The sequence below is a fragment of the Gadus macrocephalus genome, chromosome 6 (assembly GCF_031168955.1).
Source record: "Gadus macrocephalus chromosome 6, ASM3116895v1".
Lineage (NCBI taxonomy): Eukaryota > Metazoa > Chordata > Actinopteri > Gadiformes > Gadidae > Gadus > Gadus macrocephalus.
Window position 1 is genome coordinate 17,119,673 of NC_082387.1, and position 25,521 is coordinate 17,145,193.

The 25,521-nt window shown below is 40.5% G+C and overlaps 3 protein-coding genes across 6 annotated transcripts in view; 1 reads left to right on the forward strand and 2 right to left on the reverse strand.

Moving 5' to 3' along the window:
• fbxo4 (F-box protein 4) overlaps nucleotides 1-2,749 on the reverse strand; it is a 2,828-nt gene extending 79 nt beyond the window's left edge. The window contains exons 1-8 of one of the 3 annotated variants that reach the window (XM_060054598.1): nucleotides 2,498-2,749; nucleotides 2,106-2,380; nucleotides 1,792-2,025; nucleotides 1,450-1,523; nucleotides 1,288-1,363; nucleotides 1,030-1,202; nucleotides 391-617; nucleotides 1-208 (exon numbers count right to left, since the gene is read on the reverse strand). The exon at nucleotides 1-208 is cut by the window's left edge and continues 79 nt beyond it. In XM_060054598.1, the coding sequence (XP_059910581.1) occupies nucleotides 125-208; nucleotides 391-617; nucleotides 1,030-1,202; nucleotides 1,288-1,363; nucleotides 1,450-1,523; nucleotides 1,792-2,025; nucleotides 2,106-2,380; nucleotides 2,498-2,656 (1,302 nt within the window). In that variant the 5' untranslated portion in view covers nucleotides 2,657-2,749 and the 3' untranslated portion in view covers nucleotides 1-124. The remainder of the gene's footprint in view (nucleotides 209-390; nucleotides 618-1,029; nucleotides 1,203-1,287; nucleotides 1,364-1,449; nucleotides 1,524-1,791; nucleotides 2,026-2,105; nucleotides 2,381-2,497) is intronic. The other 2 variants (XM_060054599.1, XM_060054600.1) reach the window with 2 other exon arrangements.
• Nucleotides 2,750-2,801: 52 nt separating this feature from the next.
• rimoc1 (rab7a interacting mon1-ccz1 complex subunit 1) lies at nucleotides 2,802-6,960 on the reverse strand. Its single transcript, XM_060054602.1, has 6 exons — nucleotides 6,803-6,960; nucleotides 6,040-6,149; nucleotides 5,431-5,577; nucleotides 4,538-4,669; nucleotides 4,153-4,267; nucleotides 2,802-3,860 (listed from the first exon to the last, which is right to left on the reverse strand). Exons 1-6 carry the CDS (start codon nucleotides 6,894-6,896, stop codon nucleotides 3,625-3,627), a joined length of 834 nt encoding a protein of 277 aa, XP_059910585.1. The 5' UTR covers nucleotides 6,897-6,960; the 3' UTR covers nucleotides 2,802-3,624.
• A 627-nt stretch (nucleotides 6,961-7,587) lies between these two features.
• The window catches only part of oxct1a (3-oxoacid CoA transferase 1a), a 39,072-nt gene continuing 21,138 nt past the window's right edge, over nucleotides 7,588-25,521 (forward strand). The window contains exons 1-8 of one of the 2 annotated variants that reach the window (XM_060054611.1): nucleotides 7,588-7,824; nucleotides 8,911-9,019; nucleotides 9,280-9,370; nucleotides 13,916-14,051; nucleotides 14,533-14,682; nucleotides 15,306-15,412; nucleotides 15,934-15,994; nucleotides 25,408-25,515. In XM_060054611.1, coding sequence (XP_059910594.1) covers nucleotides 7,720-7,824; nucleotides 8,911-9,019; nucleotides 9,280-9,370; nucleotides 13,916-14,051; nucleotides 14,533-14,682; nucleotides 15,306-15,412; nucleotides 15,934-15,994; nucleotides 25,408-25,515 — 867 coding nt within the window. In that variant the 5' untranslated portion in view covers nucleotides 7,588-7,719. Of the gene's footprint in view, nucleotides 7,825-8,910; nucleotides 9,020-9,279; nucleotides 9,371-9,435; nucleotides 9,585-13,915; nucleotides 14,052-14,532; nucleotides 14,683-15,305; nucleotides 15,413-15,933; nucleotides 15,995-25,407; nucleotides 25,516-25,521 lie in introns of those variants that run through there. The other variant, XM_060054612.1, reaches the window with a different exon arrangement.

Sequence of the window (25,521 nt, forward strand, 5' to 3'; positions counted from 1 at the left end):
AACATTAATCAACTGTTATGAGCTCATAAAGCTTACATTCACCCTACACCTTTATTTGATGAAGACCGTGATCAGTGGGGGAACTGACTAGATTCTGAGAACACAATAGAATATTCAGGATGCTTTAGATTCTCAGGCCAGAGTAGCGTAGCAACCAGGAGATGCCATCCAGCAGACCTGAAAGAGATTCCGCCACAGTATCTTGTACCTTAAGATAGATAAAAAATACACAATATAAGTTTGCATGTACATAAATGTGCATACCCCCACACACACACACACACAAATAATCACACACACTCATACACTGAAACAAATTAATTTGTAGTATGTATCAACTCCATAACAGGCAGACACAGAGAGAGCTAAATATCGTGGTACATGCATTACCATCCAGGGGTTAGGCAGCTGTGGCAGTCTCAGTCTCTGGGCCATCTCAACACTGGGGGTCCTACACCTTGCCCCAGTGGGGGTGGTTCTCAAGGCCGCATCGGTCTCCAGGTCTTCCTTCAGTCGCTCTCTGGACACACAGGAGAGCACCAGGAGAGGCCTGGCCGTGGAACCCCAGGCAGGGCTCAACACTGCCTGGATCTTGGCGGCCTCCACCGTACCATCACCTATCACCATACACAAATAAGAATTATACATTCACATTCAACTGCTCTTTTCACAAGCACCTTTAAAACATCCAATTTGCACTAATAAAAAACGGGCTAACACAACTGTGCAATACTGTCACCATACACAAATAAGAATTATACATTCACATTCAACTGCTCTTTTCACAAGCACCTTTAAAACATCCAATTTGCACTAATAAAAAACTGGCTAACACAACTGTGCAATACTGTTTGCATTTAAATTCCGTTGACCATATGCAATAACAATGAAGAGATTCTGATTCTGATTGATATCAAAGACGTAGTTTATAGAAACCCAAAAGCATCAAGCACGGACGGGTTTCGTTGTTCTGTGTGTGTGGGCCACTATGGAAGTTAAACTAAAACCTTAAGCTGCTCATCGTCATACCTTTCCCAGGCTCTGCATTGGCTACGTAGATAAAGCCGCTCACTGCTTGGCACACTTCCTGCACTTGAGGGTTGGGGATAAACATCAGACAGCTTGGTGGATCCGTGTCTTCTGATGTGAAGAGTTTATCATTGACGCTGTACTGGCCGACTCTGGCTCGGTCCCTCTCAGCCCTGCAGCCACACAGAGATGTCCAAGTCGACCAGTTATAAATGGAAGGGAACTCTACAATCAGGAATATTGTTACGTTACACTTACCTATTGGTTGAGTAGAGAGTCAAGATGTTTAGTTTGTGTTGATGGTTGTATGTATAACTGATTCCTGAGCCAATTCCTATATTCATGAAGAATGGGTTGGTTTAGGTTGGCTAAGTAATTGAATAATTACCAGAACAATTTAAAAAAAAAACTGAAATATACCAATATTGTTTTGGAGCCTGGATGGCCAGTAACTCCATCCATAATTGTATAAATCTGCATGGAGACTTCCATGCCTGCATTACATAATATAACTTGAGCTGTTGGTTTGTCTGTAATCTTCCACCAAATATTTAGTTTTTCAGTGAATTATCATGTTGGAACACATCACTCTTTAAGTGCACATCAAGTGCACAGTTCTTCTGCTAATTAACAACTCATGCCATGAAAATGCAAATAAAAAAAAGCCTATATGTTTGGTTTAAAGTACTAAGATTAGATTTGATGTTACTATTACAGCTTAATAATAATTACACAAAAAATGTATCATGTTTAATGTTGTACATTTCTCCACCATTTATCTGTCTCCCACTGGGAATGGCAGCCACAGGCAGCACATCTGGAGCGTGCATGAGCCTCGTCACCATGGAGACATCCAGCTGTTCAATACCGGGCCCGAACATGGCGTAGCGTGGCTCAGAAGACGGTAGCAAGGAGGTGAGGAAGGAAGTGACCACCTCATATGGGGGTCTTGAAAACTGCCATTTTTGTCTGCAGGCGGGATGGCCCTTCATGTACCTGTGACAGTATGGTGGAATATATTAAAAAAGCTAGGAATAACAATATATAACATTTGATTGATATCCTGATTTACCCACTCTGCCATGTAGTCATATTTTGAAACGTTGTCCTGTTCTTCACCCTCCACTCTTTCCTCAAGCTGAAGGTCATTGCTACAGATGTCAGATGCCAGGGCTTCTAGTTTAGGCATTGTCACGTGATCTATGGAGGACCAATGAGGCATATCCCGGAGCAGAAAGTATTTCCATAGTAATGGATCCCTAACCAGAGCCCTCCAGTAGCGACTGGTAGCTCCTAGCCGGCAGATGTCCTCAGGAGGAAGAAGCGTCAGGATCAGAAACTGTACGTCCACCTTAAGCAGGAAATGTGTTTAGATTTCTAATGTTCACAAATTAACTTATAGTTCAAATGTAACTTGTTAGAATCCTGAAATAAAGGTGGGAAACTAGTGTGTGAAATTATATCTCACCGGTATTCTATCTAGAAGAGATGCATCCTCCACCGGAATCTTCGGACTTTGATTCGAATCACTTTCTAGTTGACAGGTGTTGTAAAATAATCGATCTCTGAAACGTTTAAGGCTACGAATGACAAGCGATTCGCTGAGCTTCTCCGTTGGCGCTTCCATTGGGATCTGATTTTTTAAATGAAACTATACTTTCTTAAACCAGCCTTTTAACACTTCCTTGTTGTTGGAATACCCAAGTGCATTGTGGGAATCGTATTTAGCCAATTACCAAATACACAATAACATTGGAAGTCATAAAGGAACCTTTGTTAAACCAACGCGCGTATTTATTTTCATTGAGGACATAAAAAACAGAAAATGATTTTTTTTTTCTCCTCGAAAAGAACACTTCAATTATAGGCATACTATCAAAGTTATGTGTCAGAAAAAATGAAGTTGAAGATGGGATGACACAAACGAAGCATTACAAAGCAGATATTTAAACTGTACTTTAAAAAGTTCAAAGAATACTTCAGTCTCAATCAACATATTGTGACATATCCTTACCTTTTGTAATATAGACGCAATTAATTAAAAATATATTAACAAAAGTATAACAAAAATGAAAAAATAAAATAAAATAAATAAAAAGTCGCTGTGCAATGTCTCATTCCCAAATGGATTATCATGAACTAAATCTTTTTTTAAAAAAGGTTATTTTCTTAATAGTCTTTCTAATATTAATATTAATGTTACTTTACCACATTCTCAGAGCAGACCATATGCTCCGACCTGCCTGGAGTCAGGAAGATAAGTGTTTCAGGGACAGAGAGAACATTTGTTTTTTTTTATTAATCTTTCTCCTTAACCCCACTTTTACACTATACACCCAAAACCCTCTAGCCCCTTAATACCTCTCCTTTGGCCAGAGCTGTTTGGCATAGAATGAGGTTGCCTTTAAACACAAACCCAAGACTGTTTTACTTCACTTACTTAAGATACCCCAACCACCCCACTTTAAAATCCCTCTATGCACATCAATGGTTCCCCCCTGTTGGGTTAAGGTTTTATTTTGGAGGCGGTACACGTATGTTTTGATCTTGGACTTGTGCCTGAGGGCAACTTCAGTGCGGGAGCTGCTGGGTGTTCTACTGTAAGATACTAAGGATTTCCTTGGCGTTTTCTGTGTTCCAGCCCTGGCCCTGCAGCGGGCCCTCGCAGGCCAGCACGTATTTGTTGAGGATCTGTGTTCCAATGTCCCGAAACTGGAGACGGTCTTCTTTGCGGTCCATCATGTCGACACTGCAGTCCTCGTACTTCACGGCCCAGAAGCACATCTCGCCGATGTACATCATCGTCAGCAGGTGAGTGTCGGAGAAGATACCTGAGCAGAGGATGAGAAAAAAACAAACAAGCTGATTTATTAGCAGTGCAGTTCTGTGACGGAGGACATAGCTCTACTTCACATAATGCCGATGGAAATAAAGACTCTTATACGAGTTATTCAAATATCTTGTTAAACTCCTACTATGCAGAGTATTATAGTCAAGTAACTGTTTCAACTGGTTATGAATGCAATCCTCCATGTTACAGAGCAGAGGCTTTGTTCCATTTATTTACATACAAATAGTAACAAGTACCTGGCCTGAGGGTGAAGATAGTAACAACATGCGTACCTTCGGATAGGAAGTTGGCGGTGGCAGTGTCGTGGAGAACCACCCCGTCGTTGAGTTTCACAGAGTTTCGCACCTGCAGCATTCGCATCAAGTAGCGCACACCTTCCTGGATACACTGATGGAGGCCAAAGACTCTCAGACGCATTGTGGTGCATCAGCACAACACAACAACAAAAGGTAGATACAACTCCCTGACAAAAAGGTACAGGGTTCGACCCCCAATGCCCAGTCTACCTATAGGCTCCCTTGAGCAAGTTAAATAACCAATTATTTGGTCCGTAATGACCTATAAATGCATAATTCACTGCACATTGCTCTGGATATATAGCAAATTATGCAGAATGGATTAAAAAGCATCCACGTCCGGTCATATAGGATGGTGTACCTTAAGAAATGTGTCCTTGTTCTTCTTTATCCATTGTTTCCGTTGGTGCAGAGTGTGACAGTACATGTACAGCAGGGCTCCCCGTCTCCAGTAAAGGCATTCTAAGAGCTCCAGGCCTAGCACAGACTGCACCTGCGGTCCCCCAACAGAACAAATACACACACTGAACAATGAAATGGCCATTTCTGAATATCTATATAATGCTATGAATACATGTTCATAGATTTGACATTTGCAGTATTGACGCAAAAGAGATGCCATGATAGCATCGTCTTTAAATCATATTCAAAACCAATTTCTCTTCCATCTAGAAGTAAGAGGCTTGTTTGTTCTCATATCATTCATGAAAAATCACAAGTAATTCAGTAACTCCAGTTCACAATTTGTTTTCGTTCAAGCTATAAGAACAAACGCCAACCCCTGGCAAGAGAGACTCTCATTGTTGCCCAAATTCATTTGCCACACTTTGGTCAACAGATTACATCCTTAAAATCAATTTGGTTATTTTCGGGTATGTTAGCAACGCAGACTTGGTTAAAGTACTTTAGAAGCGCTTCTATATGCCGATTGCTAGACTGTGATTTAACCATTGACCAAAGAAAACTACTGCAGATGTTTTGCAATAAAATTAGCAAGTGTAGGGCTGATGGAATGGCATTTCACTTTATAATAGATAGTCCCTCAAACCCTTGACTTCACTTAAGTGGGTGACTCAACAAAACTGCAGACTTCCTTCGGCATCGCTGCTCTCTAATAGGAAACCCATATCCACAAAGAACCATGTGTTTCAGGAGGGTGGCAGTTCCCAGACAACAGTGATGTTGATTCAAAAAGTAGAGTATGTTCTTATATAGCCGTTAGATAATTCAATCAGCACAAGCACACACACACACCTCTTGTGCTGGTGCCAGTCTTCCTGCCAACACTTCTGGCTCTGTGAGGTCCTGCAGCAGCTGCTGGATTTTGAATGGGGAACTGTCTTCAGGAAACTCCTGGTCCACAAGCCTATTTTCCTCATAAAATGTGATGTCTAGGATCACCTACATACACAAAATACAGAATCAAATGTTTTTTTTCCCAGCACTACCCACACAAGAAAGATATGTAGTATTATCAGTAATACTGTACTATGGTAGTATTAGTCGTAATAGACTAACATTTCCTACATAACTTTGCTTGTAATGCAACTAAAAACGAACATAGCAATGTATTTAAGAAAATTATAAAAAATATATAGTCAACCAGAAGAAATAAAGATAATCTTATATTCTTTAAAAACAGGCAGTACACTTCCAGAATGTGACAATGACCATAAAAGACGTTTGTATGTTTAAACATTATAACATGCAAATATATACATACAATAAAACCACTTGCATCAAATCAGTTATTTTGTACGCCTTTTGTAAGCATTAGTAATAATAAACAAATTGAACACATTGTGTTTTAAAGCACTGCTCGATTAGACAAGAGGGATAATCAAGTGATATCGTTGTGTTTACCTGTGTGTAATCCTGAAGCAGTTTGGGAAGACTGCTCGTCTCTCCTCCTTGTCTGTAGAAGCTTTTCAACTTGTCTAGTATGGTAGACGCATTCTGTAAATAGTCGTCATCTAAGGAAAAACAAATCATGCATAACAATTACATACCTAACGGGGTGGAATAGAGTATGAACTGCGTAATGAATGTCTGCTGATGACCAACTCTTTGGAATATGACATTAAGAAATGTTGTCCATACTTTGTTTCCCCTTGATGCTAGGAGGGTAACTGACTGTTAATATGACACACTATCGAAGACAAAGCAGCCATAGCTGCCTAACTTGACTGGTAGAACAAGCGCATTCTCCAAGTTAACATTACAGTGGTCCTCACACTGCTGCTGGGAAACTTCCAATTCTAAGGATCAGCAAATAAAATAACTGTCCACTCCGCATTATTGAGCTAAGCTTAGCAATGTAGCCTACAGCTGTCCCAAAAACTCACTTCGGTAGCTGGTAATCCATCACAATATAATGAACAGCATTGCGTCGAGCCAAACAATAAAACCAAAAGAGGTGCAGTAAGCCATCTGGGTTTACGCGAATGTGATGTAAACACATAACGTTTAACCGGAGACCAGATGTTGTTATGGTAGCGTCAAGCTAGGCTACATATCGTTAGCACGCTAGCTAGTCGTATTAACTGGGCGGTCAGCCGCAACAGGGTTCGAAGTGTAAACGTTTATTTGTGTGTCCCATATCCATACGGGGACCTTAAACCGATACCTTGTTTTTCCGATCGCAGGCTAGCACACTTTATGTCCAACTCAAATATCCGTCGCTCCAGCTCGAAGCCTTGTCGCCTGCAGTCGTCAGCCATGACTGAAAACCTTTGTCACGTGAGCGCTGGATTATTCACGTGCTCAAAGTGTGCGCGCGCGTGTGTGTGTGTGTGTGTGTGTGTGTGTGTGTGTGTGTGTGTGTGTGTGTGTGTGTGTGTGTGTGTGTGTGTGTGTGTGTGTGTGTGTGTGTGTGTGTGTGTGTGTGCGCGTGTACATGCGTGTGTGTGTGTGTGTGTGTGCGTGTGCGTGTGCGTGTGTGTGTGTGTATTTTAGAGTCAAATTTACTTTCAGATTAATTCCTATGATTAATACAGATTACTTGATAGATCCCCGGGAAAGTTTAATTTTATTGTTTTACAATTGCTCTGCTTAGGTTGTAAGAAATACAAAAAACACATAACAATTCAATATCTTATAAAACCTTGAATGAACCTTGATGATTTTTTATATTTATATTTGAAAATCTATGTATATATATATCGATATATAAACATATGTCTGTTGGAACTCCTTTTTGTACAACTCTAAATACAATTTAACAAATGCTTTTTGTTGTTTTATTATAAACTCTCGGATGGGCTCATTGGGTAATGCTCTCTTTCGTCGGCAGCGAAACGGTTAAATTCTAATGAGTTCGCCGAGCCTCCGTCGCTCATGGCCGAGATGTGGTTTCGCACCTTCGGTCACCACGCCCCTTTAACCATATGTTCCGCCCCTTTTAGGTCCCAACTGACGTAATTTCAGTGCAGAGCGCGTCGACGGCTGTTCACGTCGGCTGCCATTCATGAGATCCTACACCATATTGTAGTCACTTGAATTTAAACATCGGGTACTCGGTATAGCTTACATTATAGCTCAAATATGGCGGCATTTAAAGCACTATCACGAGCGGAGAATGTGTTCTTCAAAAATGTATTTGGCACATCCAGATCCAAATCATACCTCGCTAAGCATGACTTGATCAAGGTCAGTATTGAAATGCATTTTAATGAATGAAACATACACGTTAGCAAACAGACTAACCATGTGGCTCTTGATGCATGTCACATGTGTAACCTTATTATGAATGTTATCACTATCCCTGCAATTTAGGCATTTATGGCTTTCTAATTCGCATGCTTATCTTGTTCAGGCAAATAACCAGGGAGTTTTTTTTTTCTTAATTGATGTATAGTAGTACACTTCATTAAAATGAGCTAAAATCCCCTTATGATTTAACAACTCGGAAAATGTATAGTACAGTATATGTAAACTTAAACAACCACTGACAGACGCACACTCAGATCTAATACCATTCGTTTGTGTGACTCAATGTTGTAACGTTTGTTAAAACGAACGCAAACTATGCATCTAGGTCTTAGTCCATGTATTTTGAATAGGCCTACATTGATTTCATCGATTTCATATTACTCATAATATATAATGATCCAAAACCTCATCAAGCCCGCAATGTAAATACTGTCCGTTGAATGTTTACAATGTGAGTTAAGTCAGTGTTGCCCAACAATACTGCTTTTAACCTACATTGTATTTAATATCTCAACAAATGATGATGTCAGATACATATACATAGCCTATTATCCTTAAGCCAAACCTCAATAGCTTCAGGTTCTCCTCCTTTGTAAGAAGTCAATCTAATGTACATGTTAAATATCATTTAATATATTGTCCTGCTTACATAAAACTACATTAAAATAAATGATCCATATAATTGAGCAATCTACCCAATCAAATAAATGTAAACAATGAAATGTACTGCCCCTTAGGTTATTTGAATGCTGTATCTTCCAGGACATTAGAAAGTTGTCAAGTGGCTGGTGGCTTTAAGTCTGCCATAAGCCGTGTGCCGTCAGATCTGTTTTGATGTGGGATTGGCCTCCACCCCTGCTCTTTTGGTTTCCCTTTCTCCGCTAAACTTGTTCAATGTCCCACCCTACCACTTAACTCTCCCAAGGATCTTATTAACTTATCATTTTACAGTGCATCAATACAGTGCAATTAACAAAGCTCTATAAACTATATATCCTCATTGCTTTTGACTGTATTCCACAGACCTCCGGCTGTTACTTTTCCACGTCTGACCAGAGAAACTCCAAGTTCTACACAGATCCCACTGAGGCGGTGAAAGACATTCCTAGTGGAGCTACTGTTCTGGTCGGAGGTGAGTTCAACTGTTAACCGACCACTAAGTTCTGAAAAGGTAGTGGCCCCGTCTATGGCCTGAATGAAGCTATGAGTTAGCATAAAGTTGTGATAATAACTTGGCAATCATAGTAAAATAGTAATCAAATTTACAATATGATTAAGACGGACAGTACAAATCATAATATGACACCATGTCTCTACTCGTTTTAAACAGTATCATGTAAGTAAAATATAAAAATAATTTCCAAATCTCTTCCATCTTTTCTTTGTTTACAGGTTTTGGGCTTTGTGGAATTCCGGAGAACCTAATCAACAGTTTATTGAAAACTGGTGTGAAGGGTTTAACAGCCGTCAGCAACAATGCTGGGTAAGTGCATGTGTGCGCATGCATGCAGTGTGTGTTTAGCGCTTTATTTGGTGTGGCACTCCTTTCCAATTGACTCTCTCCTGTGTTCATGACCTGAGACCTTATTACAAATGTTCATATGTGTGTGCTCATAAAATGTAATGTTTTCTTATCATGAATCATTTCATGCTTTACTTCTTCAACTGAAAATCGGCCTGAGTCATGCTGAGCCCAGGTGAAGATGTGTTGGTTCTTACCACTATAGCCTAGACCCTTTGACTATGTGTCATTTCTGTCGCAGTGCTTTCTTTAGCAGCAGTAGTCTAGTAATCCTGCTTGCTGTGCATGAGCTACTCAAAAAACTTCACAGGTCATTGACTCTCTTTCACCCCTGTACACATAATCACAAATAGACTTCATTATTGTCAGCCATGCAAGGAAAAAACGATTAATTTGGAGGAGTTAGTTGTTAAGTGTCTTGCTTAAGGGCACCCTGGCACCTTAAAGAGCCAAGGATTCAAACCAGCATCTCTCGACATGTGTGTTGCTCTCTCTGCGGAGCTACTGCCATCCCCTTATAGTAGCGTGTTCTTGTCCAGCCACTCCGGTAAAGTGTATGGCAATAAACATACACCAGAACTTCCTGACATTATTTTGCCGTGAGGCCCCATGAGCAAATTAATCTTGATTATGATTGTACATAAAGTCAATACAAATGTCATCGCTTTGTATCAGTAGACAATTTGTGTTTACAAAGAATACATTCTGAAGTCTGGTGTTGGGAAAGCTTACTTTGGATAAGCAAATTCTAAACAGCCTGATTATTTTTTTCAAAATTCTTAACCAGCAGGGTTCAGTGAAGGTCACTAATCTTTGAAGTTACGTGAACATGCCTGAGATCATGCCAGTGGCATTACAAGCAGAAAAATACTGCTAGCTAACCAATCTGGACTTTATCACAGTGGGATTCCGCACAGATGGTCCACATGTTTACGTTACAGGAGTGTGCACAAGGTCACCATTCTAAGATCACTTTCATTTAATGTAGCAACAGAAGCAACCCGCGTGTTTGCATTTAGTGCCCCTCACTCATTCCACTGGCCAGTCCCCTCTTTGATTTCCTGCCTTTGTAGAGCTGCAACGAGGAAGACACGCTTATGTAACAGTTAATTTTAGAGGGACAACACATGCCATGGAAAACTTCCTCCCCCCTCCCGTCCCACTGTTGGCTCCATGCTGAATATCTCTGGGAATCGTGTTTTGCACCTCAATGAATACTTTCCCAACAAGTCCAGTCAATCCAATAGTTCTCTCTGCTGTCCTATTTGCCATGCTACAGCTGAAGCCAAAATTTTGACTTACTTGCTTTCCTCTGCCATGCAGAAGTTATGCATAACACATGCACAGGCCCGCAAACGCAGGCACATACATTTAAATAATGATAAACCTTTGTTTAAATGCTTTATTTATGAATGCTAAAAATGAATATGCATAACTTGGATTATATTTTTCATGATCAAACATGTTAGGAAACCAAAGCAAACACAAAAGAACAATATATTTAAAAAACAAGATATTTTGTATATATTCTCCAATACATTTTTCATTGCTGTAAATTATATTTTCTAGTTCTTACATTATGATGTTGGTAAGGTTATTGGACGGACAAAAAATATCAGTGTAACTGACTTTGCATAAACTCTGTGCCCTAAAAAAAAGAATTTATTTACCGCCAGCGTGGGAGAAAATGTTCTGTCTGGAACAACGCACCCATAGTTGCTGTATGATTCAACACTTTCTTTAAGGACGTTCACTCGTGTCCTCTCAGACACAGACAGTTGGCTATCTTTTTATTGTTTGGTAGAGTGTTACTTGAGAAGGACTTGAGAGACACAAGGGCAGCTTAACAATGAGCGCTTGCAGAAAGCTTTCTGAATGGCAGTCATGCAATGTTAGAGCAAGCTTATCTATCACGGCGCTCCTGTTGTTAACTTTCCTGACCCACATGTCTAGCCTGGTGCCCTTTAGAGTCAGGTGACATCGCAGTGAAGGACAAAACATTGGAGTACAGGCACTAGAATGTGCAGTGACCATTGTAGTGAAACCATGGAAACCCTACAAATCACATTCTCTACACTGATGGGCACCACTATAAAACCAACATGCAGAGAAGTAGATAAAATTGGTGTGTGAGTGTCTGTGTGTGTGTGTGTGTGTGTAAAGGGGAGTTGGGGGTGAAGGGGTATTTTAATTAATGTCATAGGTTTTATTTTTGGTTGGTTGGTACTAAACAATGAGTATGGCCCCAGTCATAGATTGATAGATGAGATGTACTGCCTTGCTTTGCTGCCATCACTTTTATGAAGTAAGTCTAATATAATTTCAGTTGATTCTGCCATGTCCGTTTCAAAAGGTTAATGGCTGACCAACCTTCTACAATGTCATTCCTGGCTGCCATAACTGTAATACAATTCCGAGCGTTATGCCCTTTTTATACAGCCCTGGTGACACAGTAACCATGCCTTTATTGTCAATGATAATCTTGTGTCTACCTCCCTTTATAACTGCTTTTATTTTCCAGATGTAATGTCTTTAATAATAAAACTGCAGATAGATAACTACCTCCATATAATGTACATTTTGGTACGTTATATTAACAAATTTCCCGTTTGATAATGATCCCTTTGATTGTAGTGAAGAGTCAATCATTGGATATATGTAAAATGAGACAAACCTACTATATCATGGAAAGACACACACATAAGTACAGCTGCCAGAGACAGAATCACAGAACGGTACAACAAGGACAACAAAGAAGTCGTAAAGTAATAAATATAGCGCTGGCAATCTTTAAACCGATATCAGCTGAGTTTAGCATACACAGTAGCAGTTGTTCGGCTTATCTAATCAGTGATTTGCAATAATGTCAAGATAAACTAATAGGCCATTAGTCAAAGAGATGTGCAGAGCTTTAGTGTTTGCAGCCCTTCAGGTAGTGGGAATTAAACGGTACTGATTTCTCCCAGTTTCAGTACTTGTTGCTTTATTAATCAAGCATCATCTATTTGGTTTGACATTAGTTGCTCCAATAGTAGCAGCTATTTATTCTGGGGACTGAAGAAAACATACAATATAGGTCATTAGTGTACGCTACACGTGAACCTCCTAAGATGACGCAATTTGATTGGTTCGCTATCTCGGGACATTGGGTAATAATAACCCATGATTGAGATCTCAAACTCGGGATATTGGGGAGCGTGCGTGGCGGACGTCTCGTCACTCTAATAAAACAAATAAACCGCTTATAAAAACAAATAAATCCCGGCACAAAGTCTTGTTTATTTTTGGAGCGTTTACGTGTAGTAAATACTAAAACAATTATTCACCTCAGGCTCCGTGAATATTGGGGAATAGGCTTTCCCCACTATTTACTTCGCCTTTGTCAAATAATTGTTGAATAGAAAATAGTGAAATATTATTAATCAACCAATTTATAATCCTTTCTAAAGTCTAATATAAACCTGGTCATTACAATGGCTTTGACCATGGAACAAAGGACGCCATTGAAATATATTCATTTGTTCATTAAATCTAAAGACACAGCTGAATGAAATCCCAAAATTCTTTGTGTCTGCCCGTTTCTTAAAACTACATTTTCCCTCCTGAAAACTCCTGAATACATCAGTTGTGATGCTGCAGGAAGCCTGCTTTCCCAAGGGCCTATCCTTTTGCACGCCTCACAGTGTCCCCATTGTTATCCTCTGTGTTTAGGACCTTTCATGCCTCTAAAGGGGCTAGGGTTCAGTCAGGTGACGTTCTTTTTCGTGGTGTTGCGTTTTTCCCCCTGGCCTTTTGCTTGGTCCTAGTATCGGTAACAGTGTGGTGTCAAAATCGACCTTGATGTCAAACCAGCCATAGCCCACAGTACAGTACAGCAGTAAAGTGAGTGAATGTTCTGCATGAATAAATATAGTTTTTTTTCTGTATTTTTTCAGTGATGATTCTCTCGCTTTGTGTTCACCGGACAGAAACCCACAGACCAGTTGCCTTTGCCTGCTTCCTTAAGCAGTATTTGCTTTCAAAATAATTCTAATGATTTATTTAGGGTTGGACTGTCTTTTTGCATTGCTGAGATATTGTTCAGACGTGCAGAGTCTAGTCCAACCCTTAATAATAACCACAATGAATCATTATGACTTGAAATAGTGCTTAAGGCTCACATGCTGATCTTGGCCTACTTCAAAGGCACATGAAACGGATAATAAAATAAGTTGTGGAAATGCAGTAATGAATAATGCTAAAATCCAGTTTGATTGGACAATGGTAATGTTATGACGGCCATGAAAGGATAGCGATTTTCTATTTTCCAGCTTTAATTATTTTCAATTTAAAGTGTTATTACTTGATAGTTCTTTTAAATTCCAAAAAAAAATTTAAAGTCTTTATTTTGTGTTCCTGGCGAGCAAACATGAAACCTGCATAAGAACCTCATTGAATACGAGATGATTTTCTAAATACTAATAGATTGTGTGTCGCCCCTCTCTCCCTGTCTCTCCCTCCCCCCAGAGTGGACAACTTCGGCCTGGGTCTGCTCCTACAAACCAAGCAGATCAAGAGGATGATCTCCTCGTACGTTGGCGAGAATGCAGAGTTCGAGAGGCAGTATTTGTCGGGCGAGTTGGAAGTGGAACTCACACCTCAGGTTATTACAAAACACAACACATTCACACCAATATACAACCAAACAACCACCTAACCAGAAGGGATTCATTAATAACCTCTACAACTAAAGCATAATAGATAATAGATCATGTATATAAGCTGGTAAATGTCTGGAGTAGATGTATAGAATAAATGTAATCTATTCACGACTCCATTGACCCAGGGAATGCTCTCTAAGATCTCACCAATACCTTGCTTGAAGACTTGCGTTATGGTGAAAATTCTGGCCATGAGAGGCCGCTAGTGTGCGAAGAGACATCATAAGGAATAGGTTTAATTTATACACATAATGATAATGTGCAACACACACACATAGACACAAACACACGCAGCACACGCACAAACACTTTTCTTATAAAAATAATACAAAATCTTCTGCTTTATTTTGTTCAGTTTGTTAAGTTCATTTTTTAAATCTAGAAAAACGTAAAAGCATTGGTTTCCTGTGTACTCTTCCTCAGGGCACACTGGCAGAGCGGATCAGAGCAGGTGGGGCAGGGGTCCCGGCCTTCTTCACCGCTACCGGCTATGGTACCCTCATCCAAGAGGGAGGCTCCCCCATCAAATACAACAAGGACGGCACCATCGCCATTGCCAGTGAAATGCGAGAGGTGGGAAGCTTGTTTCTGTAGTCTTCTTTTCAATTCCCCACACAATGTATATCATGCAATGTGTATCTTCTGGTATAGGTGACCATACCCAAATTGTCTTTGGTAGTTTACTCTGAATTGGGGAGAGTTACACGTTCACTGACTTTTAATGCCCAACCTGTCTTCCACCTCTGGATAACAACATAATTTATGCAACCTGACCGGGCCTGGTCAGGTTGCATAAATTATGTTGTTATAGATTGAGTGTGACTCACAGCTAATCAGCTCTTGAAGTGTATGAAGACCATTTGCATGACATTGGTTTTAGACTGGTCCCTGATAAGATTATAATGCAGTGGATAATTTTTACACGGACCCTAACGGCAGCTTTATCTTTATTGCACCGTTCACACAACGCCATATATAGAACTTGCAAACGGAAGAAGTCACATGTAAAAGGACATTCTTTAAAATATTCTTTAAAAAAAGGAGAAATGTAAAATACAAGCAATAATATATATTTTAAAAAATAGTTTGGTATGAGAATAAATGTAGTTGAATAATTCAGCTTAGTTTATTTGCTGAAAGTTTATTATCCTTCCTTCATGGTTTAAACAAGTTCCCAAACCCTTTTTCGTTTCCAGGTGCGTGAGTTCAATGGCAGGCACTACATCATGGAGAAGGCCATCACCGGAGACTTTGCCCTGATCAAGGCCTGGAAGGCTGACCGGGCCGGCAACATCATCTTCAGGTAAATGCCACAAAGACGAATTCAGGCAATATAGAAAATAAGAGCAAAAATACTCTGGAAAATAGGGCAACTCGATGCTAGAGCGACAACAGACCCTCAGGGAGAGAACAGCAGGGACATGTTATCATGTCATCAAATTAGATCTCGCTGCTGTCATGCAAACACATTTGGAATAACCTTGCGTGTTGACACAACATGGTTCTGAAGGAGGAATGAACATACCAGTGCAGGCTGCAGCAGATCATAGGGGTAGTGAGTCAACAGGAAATGATTTGCTTGACTTCGTTCTATCCCGATAAATCTAAACAATGCGGCGTCAAAGAACAACCTTTGTGCCAATCAGCTAGTGGTTGTGGTTGTTTGTTTTCTCCACTAGAGGGCAGTATACCAACTCCATAAAATTCACGTAGCTGTAGTGTTAAAGCTGCATTGTCCAAAAGATTACTATGTAGAGTGAAAGTATAACAACTCAACACTAACGATAATGAAATGGAACCTCTGCTCTTCCCTTGCCCTATTAGGAAAACTGCCAGGAACTTCAACCAGCCCATGTGCAAGGCAGCGAAAACCACTATTGTAGAGGTATGTATGTCCTAAACAAATTGGGGTAACGCTTTATCGTAAGGTCCTTGTAATAAGCCTTAATTAATGTTTAATAAGACCTTATTATATGCTTATTAACATTAATTTGTGTTAATAAGACTATCAATAAGTGTTAATAATAACATAATAAATATGTTTATTTTGAAATTATAAGACTTTTAAGCACTTTTAAGAAACTTGTTAACTATTTATTGATTTCTTAATAACATTAGTAATGGTCCTATATATAATAATGTGAATCTTATAGTTGTTAATAAACGCATTACAAACCCATTTATTGAGTCTTACCAACTTACCTATTATGTAATTGTTAAACCTTTACTAAGCATTTTTTATGCTTATTAAGGTTAATAAATCCTTTATTTAACTGCCAATCATGCATTTTGCAGGCACGGGATCTAAAGCTGGAACCATGCTTATAAAGGTTAATAAGTCCTTTATTAAACTGCTAATTATCCAAGTCCTTTAATATACTGAATGCCACAGATATATTTTAAGCATTGGACTGAATGCCACATAAATATATAATTATGATTTTGCATGTTTGCGACGTTTACAATTTCAGGGGAAAGTATATGCCTCTACTGGTGTTGCTTAGGCCAATAGCCTTTTGAGGCAGTGTTGTTTCTGAATATTAGTGTTAAGGGCCAATAATGCTTACTATCACACATTATTCACTATGTCTATGGACACATTTGTATGCAGTCACATGTTATAACCCCCCCCCCCCCCCCCCCCCCAATCTCACTCTGAACTCAGTTCAAAACTTGAAAGCCCTGTGTTGGTCTGGGGTGCTCGTGCTGACGTCTCTGACATGTCCTCCAAACGTTTGTCAAACACTTCATCAAGCATATGCGTCCATCCACTTGCATAAACAGAACTTCCAGTTTAAAATTACCTTCAAAATAAAAGCCTTTAAAGGATATATTATATGAAGAACAAAACAGATCACATTCGCTCAACATGTGCAGACTTATTAACCTTAATAAGCATTGTTCCCGCTTTAGATCCCGTACCTGCAAAATGCATAATTAGCGGCTTAATAAAGGATTTATTAACCTTTATAAGCATAATGCTTAGTAAAGTTTTAACGATGACATAATTGGTAAGTTAGTAAAACTCAATAAATGGGTTTGTAATGCTTTTATTAACAACTATAAGAAACTCATAAGACTATTATTAATTTTATTAAGCAATCAATGGCATGTTTCTTATAAGTGCTTATAAAAGTCTTATAATATCGCAATAAACATGTTTATTATGTTATTTAAACACTTATAGATAGTCTTATTATCACCAATTAATGTTAATAAGCATATAATAAGTGTATTATTACCTATTAACAAAGGCTTATTACAAGGACCTTAATATAAAGCTTTACCCAAATTGGTTTCTCAGATGCTTGACAGAGGGATTCTGAGGGACAGAATTGTCAACATGTCCACCGTGTTTGGCAAGAACTAACTAGGGTCTACGTAGTTGATATATTCAATACTATAACTACGTTACAGATTTACCTCTGGACTGGCGCAACCGTATTATTCACTTTTTTTCCAGTAGACATTAAAAAGATTTGTATCACAAATCTGCGCTATGTTGTTGCATCAACAGTCTTTGTTGACTTTCAGGCTACCATACTTACTTTTCCCCAATGGCATTGACAAGGTAAACACATTTTTCCCATTGAAGCCCTTTAGAGGGCTTAGTTTAGAGTCAAATTTGCAAACTTAGAATCTGTGTGACTATAATGGGAATGCTGATCATCCCCACTTTACACGTCTCATTTGATTCCATCTGGCCAACCTGTCATCTCTGAGGAATCAAAGTCGCTCTCGCTCTCTCTCTCGCTCTCGCTCTCTCTCTCTCTCTCGTACCCTTTCCACCAGCTTTACATTTTTCTATTTACACACAGCAGCTGAGCAGCTCAGCATGGTCACTAGTTTCACAGTTAACACCTCCATATGGAAAACTATTTGAAGAGCATCTCTCAATATATCAGGCCTTCTCTTTCTTCCCCTAATGTTATGAAGAAGAAGATCCTCATCCTCCTAAAGGTTTTATTTCTTAGTTTTTAAGATGAGGGTAGCGCAGAATTAACTTTTTGCATAACGTGGGCTATCCCGTCGTATGATAAAGAGAGAGCTACAACTCAGTGAGGGACATCTGCCTCAGATGTACTGAAGGTAAGACTCGTTGAGAATTGTTAAGAACGATGGCTATAAAGAGCAAGATTTGGACAATAATTAACCAAAAATAATGCTCCCTTGTCCTCTGCATGCTCCCAATGTTTTGTGAACCTTTGCAACGACAGGTATGATATTGACAGAAAATCTGAATTCACCTACCCAATCAGGGAAGAGATACCCTGATTGGTCAGAAATTAGAAACCGAGATTCTCACAGAGAATTTCACTCACTAATATATGACAGATGGCTATGACATTTCATACAAATTACACTCAAATTATAACTCTTAAATCGTACCTACAACACCTTTTTAAAGTGACTTTGGTGGGAATTGTTAATTTGCCTTAGTGGTGACAACATCATGAATGATCTAGCATTTGAGGGAGCGAGAGCGAGTGCTGCTGCTGGCCACTCAGGACTTTGTAGGCTGGCTCTCGTATTGAACGGTCTGCCATGACTCTTGGGGGTGATGCAAAGTGATGACATAGTGATGACAAGCTACAGAGAAGAGAATGAAAAGATAAATGGATCAAACAGAATTTTTATTATAGGCTTAGATATTCATGTAAAAATCTATTGCAAAAACATATTAGGTACATTAGAAACTCGGCTTTCCTCCAACCCTGAGTCAAAGCTATACACTTATAGTAGTTAAATGAACCACTGACCTACTTTAATAAATTGCCGTACTTTCAGCTGTTGCAAAGGCAATTATGAATAGGGACACACTGAATAAATGTTTTGGGGGATTTTTGTGTCTAAATAAGACAAAAGATATAACCATGGGTGATTTAGCTATTACCATTTTAGCCTATTTTCTTAAATAGGTGTCAAATCTGTGGATGGAGTATGTGTACCGATCCTAGTTTCTAGAGCCCATTTGAAACAGTGTTTGGGTGGATATAATGGCTGAGGCTTCATTGTAGGTTCTTGCAATCTATTCAGTCTTTGAGGTTTTGTGCGTTTACCCGTTTTTTGTATATTCAGATTCAGGGATATTTGCATATCAAACACATTCTTTTATCCAGGCCGACCGTCTAAACTGCACTGCCGCACACACATCCACCGTATCAAATGGTACAATCAAATATATTATGGATACGCTCATTATTTTTATTTGTCATTTAATGTAAGGCGTGGTGCATTCTCAGGAATTAAAGGAACCATTCTGGGCTAATCAACACTATCAAAGTACAGCATTTAAAGAAGTAATCTGGGAATTATATCGACGTTCCAATCATCCTTTGCCATTGCTTTGAAATTACGTTCTAATTTCTTCGTCATTTCTTGTGTGTTACATAACGAAGTCTAATACCGTTTTTTTAACGTAACCGGTAACATTATCTTGTAGGCCTGCGGAAATCCTGCTCCCTCAGTGCAGTGAAGCGATCGTTGGGGGCCTGTGCGCTGAATAACAGCTGGCCTTTATCGCTGCAAATGAAGCGCTTATGCGCCGCAGAGATAAGTCGACCTTTAGCATTCAGAGCATGGACGGTCATGAATGTGGCAACGAGATAGTCAATATTAGTCCTGCCGTTCGTGTTGTGTGCCCAGGCTTCGCTGTAACCCTTCGGAGAATACGCAGGTGGCCTTGCCACAGCCTTCTGTGGTGTGTTGTCCATTACCCGTCCAGTGTGGGCTGATGTTCATTGCTGATTTGACTTTTGGAGAAGGGTTAACTGGTTACTCTCAAAGGACAATTTATTTCTCAAGACCAGGGTTTGAATACTTTTAAAGTTAACTGGATGGTCGAGGCAGTGGTTTTCTTTTAAATTTTTCTTTTTTTTTTCTTGCTTCTTAAAATGCCCTATTTTTCGTTCCTTTACCTGAGCATTATAGAATACACATAAGGATATAATCGTCCTTTAAGGATTCTTAGCACTTTGAGCATCACACAATACACAGAAGGTGTCTAGCGTCCTTTTAGGTTTGATGGCACTTGGAGCATGATGCAATGCACAGCAGAAGGTGTCCTCCCTCTTTATCCTTTTAGGATCTGTGGCCCCAAGAGATCGATTTATCAGGTGTACTCCGATCTTTTAAGATAAATCGTGTTGGGGAACTGGGTCACATGATAAAGGGTAATTAAACCATTAGATGGTTCTAATCAATCAATTTGAACAGTTTAGGATCGCTTGGGATCAATAAACCACAAAGCATACCTGATCGCGTCTAATCGCCATTTGTCTTACAAAGAAATTAGCCGATGGACTCATTTGTAATTACACGATTTCAAATGAGCTATACACTCGTTTATAATTACCAAATACCCACCATCCTCCAAGGTTGCTAGGTAACCAAGCCCTACTAATTGATTGGTCCATATCCATGCTTTCCAGTTGGTTGCGTGGCCACAGGTATGTTGAAAGCCCCCAGCGCGGTGTGTGTGTGTGTGTGTGTGTGTGTGTGTGTGTGTGTGTGTGTGTGTGTGTGTGTGTGTGTGTGTGTGTGTGTGTGTGTGTGTGTGTGTGTGTGTGTGTGTGTGTGTGTGTGTGTGTGTGTGTGTGTGTCCGAGAGGGCAGGGGTCTAATTGGATATGAATGAGTTCCATCCTTAGGTGTTTGAGCATTAGTCTCCTGCTGTCCAACTGTGGTGCATTAAAACCAGGGGTCATTGCCTCGGTGACTCAGTCCATGCTGACCGGTTAGTGTACTGTACAGTTGCCTTCACATTTTGAAAGGAGTCCAAGTCAGTTTTTCTCAAGTATTTGGTATCTTTCAGTACATGTACCACACGGGGATGTAGTTGTGTGTAGTGTTACAATCAGCTGGTCCCTGATCAAAAGCAGGCCCCCACAAAACTGCAACAGTCTTCTGACCAGATATAGTGGCTATATCCAGTTAAAAAAATACAAGCAAACGTAAGCACATGCATAGTTGTAATTTGTGATATTTGATACCTGAAAAAATTAAGATAAGGATTTTAAAATGAAAAATAAATAAATTAGATAAAATACATTTAAAAAAAGCGAGCGTGCGAGACTTGATAAAACTCTTGTTCTGAATAAAAGGTTTCCCCGCGGCTTCTCTTAACTCTCTCGGGTCCTTGACAGTGTGTGGTAAAGACGTGGGTGATGCCGGAGGAAGCCAATATGAATGTGATGCAAAACAATAGTGTAGTTTGAATCTATGAATGGAACTACAAGTGAATAATGTTCTAATCTAAACAACCAACGATTCTGTCAACGCCTGCATGTTACTTTGCAGGGGATCATAGTTTTTTAAACTGTGAAACCCATTCATTAGGCTAGTGTGGGATCCAATTTACCAGTGTTGTATCTGAATTAAATGGCGGCATTGTGGGCGAGAAACTTGAGTCTAAACGTGGTACTGGAATCCAAAACAAAGCTGTTAAGTGGAAGGAATTGGTTTTGTCGTGCAGTCATTTTCTATAGGTAGGTGCACATGCTACCATCGTGCTGCGTTGTTCAACTAGTCTTTGCCATGGGCTTAAGGGCTCACAAATTAGGTTAATAATTGGGGGCAAATGTACGCCATACAATGGGACAGAGATGAGAGGAGAACAGGGGGTTCTGCACAGCCTTTGTTGGTGAGCGAAGCGGCGGTGTTTGAAATGGATGATGGTGCCAATGAAAGGCATTTTTACAATGGCACCGGCTGAATCTGAAGACTTATTTCCAAAACCAATGACGATTTACATTATAGACATAGGGTAGACTTGCTAGATTTTGACATGGGACTAGTTTCCTTGGCAGGTTAATGAAAAGACGAAACCTCAATATATCAGAACAATCTCTTCAGTATGGGTGTTTTAAAATCAATGATTGCCACAAATAATAAAAACATTTAGTACTACATAGACACATACAAGATGATCTCTATTAACTAGTTTTAAGTCATTCCAAATGTAAACATTCATGCATGGAGGCAGCCCGGTACAGACTGTGAGGGAAATGGGAACGCTATAAATATACAGAGTAATACGAGTGTGGTGTCGTTGTCATCCCGGAGCACTGTTGTCTCTTCCTCCTCATCCTCCAGTCTAGGAGGACGGACACACACGCACACAGGCACGCACACACGCACACGCACACGCGCACACACACTCTTGCACACCTCAGCCGAGCGGATTAGAGGCCCAGGTAAACATATATATTTTAGATATATAGTATTAGTGACAACGTCTGAACACAGTGTGATAGGAAACCAAGCTAACGATGTGAAACCTAAATACTTCATATTCAATCCATTGAACCCCAATATTTTGGTGATTATGGGTCTTTTTCCTTCGTATATGTATGGGTACGTTATATAAATAATGCAATAATTATTGCGTCTCAAAGAAAGATCCTGAGCACGGCCAACAATTTAAGCATTATATAACGCTGTCTCCAGCATGGAGGCAGCCCATCAAATAGGTTGTTCTTTCTGAATGTATGGAAGGCCCAGCGTACGGCATGCAATCACACTTGCACACACTCGATTAAAACGCTGCTCGCTGTGAATACCGTGCATCGCTGCCCGGGTAAACAAAGAACAGTTGTTTCATCATCCGATTTCCTTTGACTCTTATTGATGGATTTGGACAACATCGATCCTTGAACAACCTTGATACTGGTACTTAAACGGTAGGACCGACACATGGAACACTGTTATTCACTCCCCACGGTGCGTTTGTGAGCGTGCGCACCTGAGGAACTCTGTTCCCCTGCTGGCCTCTGCCTGCCATGTCAGGCCTTCCCGTGGCCGGGCCTGCCCTGATGTGAACATGTGGGTGCAGATGGAGACACATCAATAGAGGCACAGCTTCGGACACACACGCTCTCACCTGCTCAATTGTGTTTGGCCACCATGAGTGTATGTGCATATGTAGATAACAATTAATTGTCATGCATAAAAATATTTATGGGGGGGAGTGAGTGGGTTACGCCCCCCCCCCCCCCTCCCCAGGAGAGAGGAAGTCTCTACCAATCACCCCCCAAAATATTTGTATGCCCCCCATCAGCAATTCATTGAAACCATTAAACATAATTACTAATATCATAATCCATGTAATGGAATTCCAATAATTGCTCAGAGGTTTTGTGGTAATGAGAACCGAGATGGCAGCGAACAGAGAATATAGGTCAGGGACATGCACTGCTCAATGCAGGCGTTTTCTTTTGACACTCAGGGCAGAAAATAGATACAAAATAAATACATAAATACTTTGGCAGAAAGCCAAACGATGGCAACTCCAGGGGGGCCTTAAAATCAAGTGGGAAGGGGGGAGATTGAGAGAGACACTTGCTGAAACATCTGCAGCACTTGTTCGAACAGCTTGACTGCTGAACCCCAGACGGAGACAATAGATGTGCTGTTAAGTCCCCACTACTACTCAAGGCCGATATATGCTCTGTTTTAGACGTAACGCGTAAGCACGTAAGATACATAACCCCCCCTTGCTAGGTAAAATATCCCCCCTTACGTGCTTAAGTGCGTCGCCCAAAATTCCTGACTATGCGACTAAAACACTACGGCCCTACGCAGCTCGCAAAGACTGTGATTGGCCAGCTAACCACATCCTTTCAGGAGTCTCACATTTCCGGTTGTTCAGAGTGTGGAAAAAGACCGCTAACCTAAACTTAGCTACTGCTACTCTCGTCGAAAATACTGGAAGTGCATAAATATAAACAAGCCAGCGATTTCCACTTCCACGCCCACAGATTCGTTCGTTGCTCCCCCTACTGTTCTGGCGGAGAATCCCCTTGCAACACGCGCAATCCTTAAGGAACCTTAAAGGAACCGTAAATCAAAACTTGTCTAAAACAAGTCCCTTGTGTAAATTACGTGCTTACGTCTCTGCGTCTAAAACGACCCTAAATCGGCCTTCAGATTGCTCCGGATCAAACGGGCCCTATGAAATCGCCCCCTCTTCTCCTTAATGCACACACGTGTAGCCCTGAGTGTAGGCTACTTGGTGCATCCACGTGAGGCCCGGGCGCGAGCGTGCCTTCAGGAAAATTGAATCAAGTCCCTTTTTCTTATCTCCGCCCCCTCCCTCGGCACACCATGCCGACGGAGAGGAGCCGGTGGCCGCCAGCAGAACCCCTCTCAGCGTTGTCATGGATACACTGGCTGCGATTTGAGGATGGATTTTTCGCCAGTTTGGGAATGGGTTAAGTGATTTGGTTGCTTTTTTTTTGGGGGGGGGGGATTTTTTTGCGGGTAATTCAGCCCACTGGTGTGATTTGTACCCTTTTTCGCTGTGGTGATTTTCTAGGGCCTGCGTACTTAACAGCACATCTATTGTCTCCATCTGGGGTTCAGCAGTCAAGCTGTTCGAACAAGTGCTGCAGATGTTTCAGCAAGAGTCTCTCTCTATCTCGCTCTCTCTCCCACCTCCTCACTTGATTTTAAGGTCCATCTGGAGTTGCCATCATTTGGCTTTCTGCAGAGTATTTCTTTCTTTATTTTGTATTTATTTTCTTCCCAGAGTGTCGAAAATAAACGCCTGCATTGAGCAGCGTAAGGCCCTGACCTATATTCTCTTTTCGCTGCCATCTCGGTTCTCATTTACACAAAAACTTTTAGCAATTGTTGGGATTCCATTACATGGATTATAATATTAGTAATTATGTTTAATGGTTTTAATGAATGGCTCTCCACTTCACACTTGAGTTAAGGGAAGTGCAAAAGCATCAGTTCTTCAGTTCTCACTCAAATCCATGTCAGACTGCATCTTTGTCGTATTTTTTTATAATTCTAGATGTACAGTTTCCCCATTGGTTTATTTGGAAATCATCAATTGTGATCAAGATGTCGATTTTCAGACGACTAGGCGACGATGCTTTTTGAATCTCCATTTACCCCTAAGTAGCTTTAGATGTTTGCAAAGTGGCACAGAAAGCCAATTAAGACAAAGCAATAACCCAGTTGGCTGATCTGGTTTCGGTTTAAATGTGGATATTACCAGCGTGGGCTCCGGTGACAACTGAGGCGTGACTGAGAAGAGGCATTAGGAGACAACACTTAGCCTCAAGTCTTGGCATTGCAGAACCAAAACGTGCAAAGGCTGTACCCACAGTACAGTTCGGTAGGCCATGGCTATTTCCTGCTACAGTGATTCTATCACAATATGGTTTTCATGCCCCAGTCATCAACAGGGGCACTGGAGCATGTTTGTAGGGACAGTGATTGGCTCACCCGGTTGTAATGTCTGAAGGCCGCGTCATGATGTGTGTATGCGTGTGTGTCTCTATTGCAGGTGGAGGAGGTGGTGGACGTGGGGACGTTTGCCGCGGAGGACATCCACATTCCCAGCATCTACGTGCACCGCGTGGTGCAGGGCACAGGGTTCGAGAAGAGAATAGAGGTACAC

Coding starts and splice junctions, on each gene's coding strand:
- rimoc1 (XM_060054602.1), bottom strand. CDS start 6,896: ATGGCTGACGACTGCAGGCGACAAGGCTTCGAGCTGGAGCGACGGATA. Junction 5,578..6,039: donor TGCTTCAGGATTACACACAG/GTAAACACAACG, acceptor TTGTGTATGTAG/GTGATCCTAGACATCACATT. Junction 4,268..4,537: donor ACAAGGACACATTTCTTAAG/GTACACCATCCT, acceptor GGCCTCCATCAG/TGTATCCAGGAAGGTGTGCG.